This window comes from Mus caroli, chromosome 5 (genome assembly GCF_900094665.2).
Source record: "Mus caroli chromosome 5, CAROLI_EIJ_v1.1, whole genome shotgun sequence".
In the NCBI taxonomy this organism is placed as follows: domain Eukaryota; kingdom Metazoa; phylum Chordata; class Mammalia; order Rodentia; family Muridae; genus Mus; species Mus caroli.
In genome coordinates, this window is record NC_034574.1 from 65,389,587 (window position 1) to 65,400,059 (window position 10,473).

The 10,473-nt window shown below is 40.7% G+C and overlaps 1 protein-coding gene across 3 annotated transcripts in view; it reads right to left on the reverse strand.

Annotated features, from left to right (window-relative positions):
• The window catches only part of Corin (corin, serine peptidase), a 201,519-nt gene that overhangs the window by 145,703 nt on the left and 45,343 nt on the right, over positions 1-10,473 (reverse strand). For all 3 annotated transcript variants that reach the window (XM_029477597.1, XM_021163653.2, XM_029477598.1), the window contains one exon: positions 6,066-6,266. In XM_029477597.1, coding sequence (XP_029333457.1) covers positions 6,066-6,266 — 201 coding nt within the window. The remainder of the gene's footprint in view (positions 1-6,065; positions 6,267-10,473) is intronic.

Consider the following 10,473-nt stretch of genomic DNA (forward strand, 5'->3'; position numbering starts at 1 on the left):
AAAGGACCCAGATATAGCTGTCTCTTGTGAGACTATGCCAGGGCCTAGCAAACACAGAAGTGGATGCTCACAGTCAGCTATTGGATGGAACACAGTGCCCCCAATGGAGGAGCTAGAGAAAGTACCCAAAGAGCTAAAGGGATCTGCAACCCTATGGATGGAACAACAATATGAACTAACCAGTACCCCGGAGCTCTTGTCTCTAGCTGCATATGTATCAGAAGATGGCCTAATCGGCCATCACTGGAAAGAGAGGCCCATTGGTCATGCAAACTTTATATGCTCCAGTACAGGGGAATGCCAGGGCCAAAAAGTGGGAGTGGGTGGGTAGGAGAGTGGGGGTGGGGGAGGGTATGGGGAACTTCTGGGATAGCATTGGAGATGTAAATGAGGAAAATACCTAATAAAAATATTTAAAAAAAAAAAGAACTCGGAAGTGGACATAGGCATCAGGAGAAGTTTTCACAGCTTACCCTAATTATAAACATATGTTCAAAAATCTGTTCAGCTCTAACACCACATGCAAATATGATGAAATACTGCCAAGCAGCAAGATAAAGGAATAATACATGCCAACACAAAAATATGAGGGATGGATGGTCTGCATCAAACATGGACAGACAGAAAGCTTTGAGTTTGGAAAAATTCATCACTGTACTCATTTTCAACTACAGCTATGTGGAAAGGCTTATTCTTCAAAGTCACAAGGAACAGCCAACAGACTCCCACTGGTGAGGCTACCCAAATCCCTGAGACAGTCAGCAAACCAAGTGACTGGGGCCAAAAATCATGCACAGTATCAAGTCTTTAAGAATCACATAGTAACACACACAGTGAAGCAGGCCGCTCAGCCTGGCTTGAGTTTTCATTTGGTATCTGAGCCTTTGGTTTCTAAAGGATCACTTCCTGTTTGAGTTTGGCCAGGATCTTTTTTTTTTTTTTTTTTTTTTTTTTTTTTTTTTTTTTGACCTGCTGATATCAATGTGCTACCGTGCATTTTTTTTTCTAGATGGATCAAGGGTGTTGGGCTGTTCTTCCTAAAGGGGAAGTGACAATGGATCTGGATAGGAAACATTTGAGCCACATTTTCAGCGTGACTGATTTTGTTCTTATTTGCTATATCAATCTGCTGTGGGACCATGACCTTTAGGGGTACCTATTTACATGAGGGATATATCAGGATTTGCTTAGGTGAAACGGTTGCAGGACAATCCCCAAAATGATGATGATAAAGATGATATTAATGATAATGATGATGATGGTGATCATGGGGTTATTAGAAGAGTGACACAGATACTGTCCCCTCACCTCTTCCAAAGCCCAGCCCTGCTCATCAGATTAAGTTTGCTGTCTCTGGGAAATCTAATACATCCCAGGGAAAGCATGAAAAGATGGGATAGGGAAGAAAGGAGAGCAAGGAAGTGTTTCCTGCTCTCATTAGCTGTTCAGGTCTTCACCAGAAACCTGACAACCAAGTGAGCATTCCACAGCTAGCATGCAACAATTACCCAGCAATTCACTTGTTCATAGTGAGATGCTTATACCAGTCATGTCGAAATCTCCTAACTGTACTTTCAGCCTGGATAATTTGATTTAATATGGAGAAGGGGGCCTGGTAAAACTCAACAACCAGCTATGGCCATTTGGATGCAATCCTGGTACCCAGTGGAACACTTAAGGGGAGATGTTCATGTGTCATGACCATCGCAACTCTGCAAGTAATCCTAAGACCTAAGGAGCCAGAAGGCCAGCTAGACACCCCAGATTATGTTTCTCTATATGAAGCACCCTTCATTAGAATGTAGACCTTAGCAGTCAGACAAAGAATTTGGGCTCTCAGTGAACTGTATAAGAACAAAGTAGCATCTCTGTTCTACAATCTGTGATTGAAATTTGGGGTAATTCATTTACCAACATGGGTAACAGATATAGAAAACAATACATAAACCATAGATGTTAATGAATCGACATAGAGATGCTGCAGACGTTTAAAAAAACCTATTTATGTTTCATCTCTGTTAGAAAAATTTAGCTTCTGATCAATTGCTAGTAATCACTATTTAAAGTGTTAATAAACAAACAGGCATCTGACTATTTAACGGATGTTTTACATTTCTAACATGTTAGTGATTACATTTAAATATTATTCTAATTATTTTAACTCTGTGTAATTTATTTTAGGGTCAAACTATTATTCTGGAAAGGCATTGCCTTCTCCAGATTTCCAAAGGAGTCTTTGGCAAAAAAAAAAAAAAACCTTAAGAATTCTGCCACAGAGCACCAGCGTTTCAAGAAATGTGACACAGATAACTGGAGCTGGGACTTGATGCAGTTTTTCTCCTACTGAAAAACTGTCATTTAATATACAACATTTTTCACACACAAAAAAAGTTTTAGGAGCATGCATATAATTAGATATAAATCCGTGGATTTTATAAAGAAAATTTAATCAAAATTAATAAAATTTAAATTACTAAGCTATTAATTAATATGCCTACTGTTTGCTAAAATACCCTGAGTACCAAGTTGGGTGTTGTAATATAAGTTACACATTCAGGAAGCTTCTACCATGCTGATCTTGGTCATGAAGGTGTGTGGCCAGTTTTCTGTATTTAAGCCGTTACAAAGGCAACCTTCAGAAATGTGTTTGGTCTTCAATAGAGAAGAAAAGCAAGCATGCATCATTCCTCTCTTACAGCTGTCAGATGAATAAGCAATAGAGCTGCATACGCAGTGATATAATCATGGATAGAAACTCAAATGAGCACCAAAACTCCATACTGGTGACTGTTACATGTTACATTGCCACATGATGTAGAAGATGCTTAAATTATTTTATAACCCTTTAAAGAAAGATGTATAATTAAGAAATTTTTATGTGGAATTCTTAGATCACTCAAATGTACCCCCAAGGCCCAGAAAATGAGCAAAGCCACTTGATACAATGATGATGATGATGATGATGATTTTGAGGACAGTTGGAGGCTTCAATTCACACTGTCCATAGTGAATTAAACAACTAGACAGAAAACTATTAGGAAATTAGAGAAATAATACATTTTTGCTTCCCTTATAACCCAAAGAAAACTGGAAGCATGTGTCCTACCACAGCTTGTACAAGAATCACAGCAGTATAGTTCATGGGTGCTAAAAAAAAAGGTAGGAGCAACTGAGATGCCCATCGGTGGAAGAATGAATAGATACAATGTTTCATATCCATTCAATGGAATATTACTTAGCACTGAAAAAGAGGATGAAGTCATCATACGTGATACATACTGAAAGCATCCAAATAGAGAGAAACCTGTGTTATCTAATAAGCTTCCACGTGTGTCCAACTTTTGAACATTGAGGCACCACACAGAGGACCACACAACTGAGTTACAAAACCCATTCCATGATATGCTAAGTCAACTCTGAATTTTGAGGCATGCTCATAGCTATCCTTGGCCAGATGCAGGTCATGGGCCTCAGGCTTGACACACCCACAAATTTCAAAATGAGCAAGCCCACGGAGGCATAATTTGATTAGCTTAGGCCAGGGATTGCATAAAAAGGGAATATGAAACAATAGAGCAGAGGTTTTGTAGCCAATAAATAAAATAAAATTAGGTAGTAGTAATAATTGCACAACTTTATAAATACATTAAAAATGGCTGACTTGGACATATCAGGAAGGTGGACTTAATGTGTTGCTAATGTCTTAGGAAGCAGTTACTGTCTTTATTAATTTGTTCTTTGACAATTCAACCCTTGTGTAGAATGCATTCTGACCACAGATCTCCTTCTGCTGGCTCTTACCCATCTTCTACCCCTGCCCTTCCTCCTACCAAACTCCCATTCTGCTTACAGGTCCTTTTGGTTTGGTTTTGCTTTTTAAAAGCACTTATCCCCCACCCCCCAGGGGCTGCCTACCTGAGACCTGAGAAGAGAAAAGAACACCAGAAGTTCTCAAGACATCAATCCATTTTCTGACACTTCACTAGAACAGTCTACTTTAGTGTGAACCACACTCTATGTGATCGCCAACCTCTTGCTAGCGAGTCGTCCCTTTCCTTCAACATGTGTTTGAATACTTAAAATGTATATAAAGAAAAAAAGTTATAAAATGGAGCCCAGACAAAAGCACGCAACCTAAAAACATGTCTCTTGCTGAAACACAGCATTAATGTTTACAGTGGGTCACCTCCTTCTCTCCATCTCCCTTGGAGTGTGTGCCGTAGTACTCTGAGAACTGTAAACTATAAATTCTACCAGGAGCAAAAGGCACTGAGAGAGCACTGGCCCAGGAGACCCAACACCCAAGACACAGCTTCACATCCACCAGTTGCCAAGTAAATGGTACCGGACACATCAACTTGATTTTGTGTCTTAAACATTGAAGCACGTGCTTGCCTATCCTGTGGTGCTCATCGGATAGCTTCGGGGCTCGCACCCAAATATGCCTTCTAAACCATCAAATCCTCAGGAGTCCCAGACTGGCATTCTCTCTAGAGTATTTTAAAATAGAAGCTCCTAGTGGCCAACGGTTCCAGTTAACATCAACAGTGGGTCGGGAGTCTCCTGGGCAAGCAGTCAAGCACACCAACAGCACAGATGGGCAAACTGTCAGAGGCTTCAGCCTCTCCTCACACAACCACTGTGATTTCACCTGGATTTCATCTCTGTGTCAAAATAAGTTCCTATCCAGCCAGAGGAAGAGAATATCCACGTCAGGGGTTCCATCAAGATTCCAAGCTAAACAGCAGGCACCCTGTATTTCTTTTATTCTCCAGGGTATGTGCTTGTCAAACTGATTTGAATCTTAATGAATGGCAGAACTTCCAACCTACAGACAAATCCACTTAGAGGAAGAAAATGACAGTTGCCATCATTGTAACCTCGTTAGCTGGGCTGTTTTTGTGTAAATGGCTTCTTCACTTCTGATGGGAAACACTGTCCTTGAAAAGAAATGAAGTGCTGGAGCAAAATATGAAACCTCGGAATTAAACTCACGTTGAAAATAATTTTAACGTGGCCTAATTCTGCTTTGCAATATTGCAATCCAGGTCGCAAGCCTGCCTGCACCTGGATCGCTGGTGCACACTGAGTGTAAGAGATGGCTCAGACCCATGGGCGCACTGTGAAAGAGTGGAACGGAAGCAGACTGGCCTTCTTGAACTGGAGAAACATAACAATTCTGCTTTCTCTCAAGCACTGGCAAAGCCACACCATGAGAGCGCCAAGTTAACTCATAGCTTTCCCTGCCTATGAAAAGAAATACCCTAGCTGGGACTAAGATGCGATTCCTTTCGTGGGTGTCATGAACGAAAGAGGAAACAATGTGACCATGCATGGATGAGTGTTTTGTCATTTCTGATGACATCACCTTACTGAGGGGAATTAAAAAAAAAAAAAAAGCACCAGGACAATGTCATAGAAGGCCTTCATATATTTTTTTTTTATTCCTTTACACACAGACATTGCACTAGGTCTTCTGGAAGTGGGATAACTTTACTGAAGATCTGGGGCCGTCTAGGGGTTGAGTTACATTCCATAGTATGATGTCTCCCTATTCTGTCTTTTCTCTCTGGCCCAACTCTTGTTCTGGAAACCCTAACTCTGCCTTGGAGTTCACCCAGCAGGAGTTCTTGGCAAGTGCCACTTTCCAGAAGGTGTGATTGTTTGCAGTCGCCAAGATGTCCGGTAACTGTCACCACTAATAAAAGAAGAAAGCAAGACACAGACAAGACAAGCTCACCTCTAAAGCAAATAGGGGTGAGTTTTTAGTCACACTCTCCTCTTCCTCTACGGATGGGGAATCCCTCTAGCAAGGGCCAGGGAACACAAAAGTGACTTCCCTTACTTAGGGCAAGCAGCTTGTACAAAGGGCTCTAGCTCGGAGTTGTTGACTTATTATACTCGCTGCTCCGTCTCAGTGGTGCCTGCGGACCTGACCGCATTTCAGACGTCAAGGACAGGCGCGCTCCATTAAGCTTTCTGGAAGAACGGCTCTCACCACGTGACCTGTAAGCATCAGTTGTGACAGACACAAAGGCATTCTTGATCAGCAACTTCACACTTACTTGTGTTCCTGCGACTCTGGTCCTCTGGAGAAGGAGCTCTCGGTGTCCAGGCTGGAGTGGACTGGCTGGGGGGCAGAGAGGGCGCCTCTGTGTTCTCATAATAAACTGTATTTACAGGGATCACACCAGGCACTCGAGCTTCCCCATCAGTGACCAAAGGTTCACTGTCATTTGATTTGAAATAAACCCTTTTTAATGTTCCTGAAAGACAAAACGCATAATATAAATATATATTTGAAACATATCTGAACGTACTATTGTTTTTTTAAAGTAAACATCAAGGAAATGTTAGTGTTATTTGCCTATCTGTCATCTTATGCAGGCAAACACAAAAGCAAGACACAAGCTACTTTCAGAAGCACCATCCTCATGGGGACAGTGGTGCGTGATTTCTTCTCTCACAATGGTTCTTGACCTTCCTAACGCTGTGACCTTTAATATAGTTCCTCATGTGTGGTGACCCCCAACCATCATTTTAATTGCTCCCTCATAACTGTAATTTTGCTACTGTTTTGATGGCAATGTAAATATCTTTGGAGATAGAAATTGGGCAAAGGGGTTGTAAGTCACAAGTTGAGTTCTGTTGTCAGACGGCCTTCAAGGAAAACATTACTTTCTCTAACCCTTCAGATTTATGGCTGTGTCTGGAACACAAAGAATGTGGGGCACGTCTACCCCAATGGAGACTCACCAGGAATAAATGATGGTGAGCCCGATGGTGTTCTTGTCCCACTCTCTGTTTCTCCATGTCACTTCTCATTGCCTGCCCCTGAACCCATGCTCCACAGGGCTCTATCCTATTCCTACCACCCAAAGGCAGGGAGACATGCTTGCTTTCAGCCTTACATTTCTCCAGAGTTTGATTACATTTGGAGATAAATAAAACTAGTCAGACTCAAATACTTACCACAAAATATGGTAGAAACTAAAAAACGAACTAAATTCCAATTATAGCACAAAAGAAATGGATAAGATAAATTACTTTCATCTTTAATCAGAACAACACAAAAAGATAATATATAAGAATAAGAAAGAGACAATAAATCAGCTTATTGAGAGCTTATTGACTGGTCACATTGACAAAACAGAGAGTCAAATGTAGGATTATTGAAAATGTCCTTCTTTCTTTTCCATCAGAGTGTTTAAGACCTTGAAAGAGATCACGCACTTTTTTTTTTACTTTTTTTTTAATTAGATATTTTCTTTATTTACATTTCAAATGTTATCCCCTTTCCTGGTTTCCCCTCCAAAAATCTCCTATCCCCTCTCTGCTCACCAACCCACCTGGCATTCTCCTGTTTCCTGGCCCTGGCATTCCCCCATACTGGGCATAGCATCTTCACAGGACAAAAGGCGTCTCCTCCCATTGATGACCAACAAGGCCATCCTCTGCTACATATGCAGCTAGAGCCATGAGTCCCACCATGTGTTTCTTTGGTTGGTGGTTTAGTGCCAGGGAGCTCTAGGGGTACAAGATCATGTACTTTTAACTCAAAAAAAATAGAAGACTGTACTTCGTGAGCATTGCACTGTCGTCAGGCCCAACAAAGAAAACAAACAAATGTGATATTGACCTATCCTTAGAAATACCCAAGGCAGTTGTCTTTTCCTAAAAACCATTTACAGTGAATGATCTAATTGGCTCTCACTTTTCTAGATATTCCCGTCGACCATTAAACACAAAAGAAATACAAGTGCAGTGTTTACTATCAGTCTATGAAAAATACCTTTTCTCTGCATGAGGAAAACATTAACTCCAAATCAAAATAGCAAAGCAGCCATCTCTGGCTGAGGTCAACAGTTTCATCTGGCAAAGGAGTCTAAGTAAAGAGCTGGACGCAAAAGCGAGCCTCTGGATGCAGGTAACACACTGTTCAAACACGCATGACCATGAGAAAATGTCAGGCCCGTGAGAAAGCATGGTGACCACTCCACGGTTTTCAATCTTCGAATGATTCAGAATCTACCACCGATCACAAGAAATGCAGGTGTAGGTCTCATTGTTGCGTAAACTGCACTTCAAAAGCTCAATAAGCTGACATTTGGCTCCCTGTGAATGTGACCATTTAATAATCTGAGCTTATTGATGCTTTCTTATAAGTTTTGATATTGCTTGCGATGTCTTTTCTGTGTTGATTACCCTTTTCCTTGCTTATTTCTGCATAGGTATTTTTTTTTAGATAATGTATTTCTGTTAATGTGGCTGAGTAGTCAGCCAGTTCATCAAATGTACTTCCAACAAATACCAATCCCAATACCTCAGCACCTCGAAGTAATCCTACTACAGTTTCTTGCCGTACAAAATGCTTCAACAGTTGTTCTTAATATTTTTGTAATCACTGCTCTTATTAATCACCTTGCTTGTATTTTTAACCTCTCCAGGGTGGAGAACACACTGTTAGCATCTGCCTGGCCTAAGAAGCAGGAAACAATTGCATTTACAGAAAACGCTAACTTTTCTTTTAATGGCATTTGTAGAAAAAAAAAACAAAAACAAAAACAAAAAACGCTAACACGTTTCTTTCAAATAACAGGCAGCTTCCTAGCCCTTAGCTCTGTGCAGCAAAGCAATTTGCCAGAATACAGAGAAAGATAATGTTGGACAATTGCTGAAGGTGCTGTTCCTGAAGGATATTTCAGAGAGAGGCTAAGGGAAGGAGACGAGAAAGGTGAGGGGCAGGAATAAGAGATGGAGTAGATGTCAGGAGTGGGAGCAAGACTTAAAGGATGCACTTTTAAAAGTTGAAAGTTTGTTTTCAAGCATCTCTGGAAACTGGCCAAATCCCCACATAGCTGGTCACCACCTTTTTATGTTTTTTAAAAATGTAAAACAGAGAAGTCAGCCACTCTAAGTGATTCTAGCCAGTACCACAGTGAGGTGTACAGAACTGAGCACCAGGGGTCCAGGGCACAGAGCTCACTCTCCTAAAGCCACCCACCCTGGTCTCCAATTTGATCCTTGTGGTGCTACAGTTGACAGTTTAATGTCCACAGCCTGGTCACCTTATTTTAAAATCCTGTCTCTGCAGCTTCCTGCCCTTAGTTGGGTAAACTCGTTCAAGTGTCGTGAAATAAGGAACATGGAAGCACTCTACAGTTGTTAAACTCACTGTGAAGACCTCACTCGTCAGTTCTTGCTTGTAAACACTTAGGACAGCTCTCGGCTTACAGTAATTTCTCAAAAGCTGTTAGCCATTTCTACGCAATAATAGCAAATGGAAAATTTTTCTTTCCTAGTACTAGTAAGGACGCAAATTAAAATTCAATTTTCTTTTGCTAGAGTGTGTATTTTGACATCACAAAATGGCTAAATTTTAAAGGTTAAGCACTTAATATGCTTTTGGAATGAGAAAAGTATGACTCTTTCAAGCTAAATTATCAGTAGACACTAAACTGCATCAAGGATGCATGCTCCATCAGTGTCTCGGATCTAAAATAAAAACAGTGTAACAAGGTCAAAGAAACAACCTTAGCTCTAATGATAACTGCCAGATCATAACAATCCTTTATGATGAGAAAGAGTTCAGAAGTCAGCAGGATAAGGCTCCCTTTAGAATGTGTGCATCCCAGTTCTCTGAGCCTATGTCTGTGTGGCTCTGTATCCCTAGCACAACAAAGGAGCAGAACAGTCTCAATCAAACTAAGGATCTTATGTCAGAGCGTTATCCTGCCTTATTCAACAGACTCTGGTATACTCACAAGGGTCCTTCTAAGAAAGGGGCGTGTGAACAAAAAACCTAGGATAGCAAAAACTCTTCTCAAGGATAAAAGAACCTCTGGTGGAATCACCATGCCTGACCTAAAGCTCTACTACAGAGCAATTGTGATTAAAAACTGCATGGTACTGGTATAGCGACAGACAAGTAGACCAATGGAACAGAATTGAAGACCCAGAGATGAACCCACAAAAAAAAAAAACAAAAAAAGGAAAAGAAAGAAAGAAAGAAAGGGGCGTGTGACAGTCATAAAAAGACTCAATGAGACAAGGTTTCTTGAAATTAGATAAGGTAATGGAATGGATGACTCCTCTAGAATTCCGAGAAAGAATTTTGCCCAGGGAGATTTCTGACCTTGATAACTTTAAGATAACAGAGGTGTGCTGAACGCTACCAAGGGTGTGATCATGTGTTACAGCGGTAGTAAGGAACTACTACAGGCTGCTGAGTGCCTTTACTATAGACAGTGAGTTGACCTTCTAATAAGCCTATGAAATAAGCAAAAACTCCTCACAGAGTATTAGAAACCAACACAAGTGGATGATAGCTAACTTGCCCAAGAACAGGCATAGATATAATGTACACTCCTTACTCTGAAATACATTAGGTAGATAGATAGATAGATAGATAGATAGATAGATAGATAGATAGATAGATAGATAGATGATAGATAGATGATAGATAGATAGATA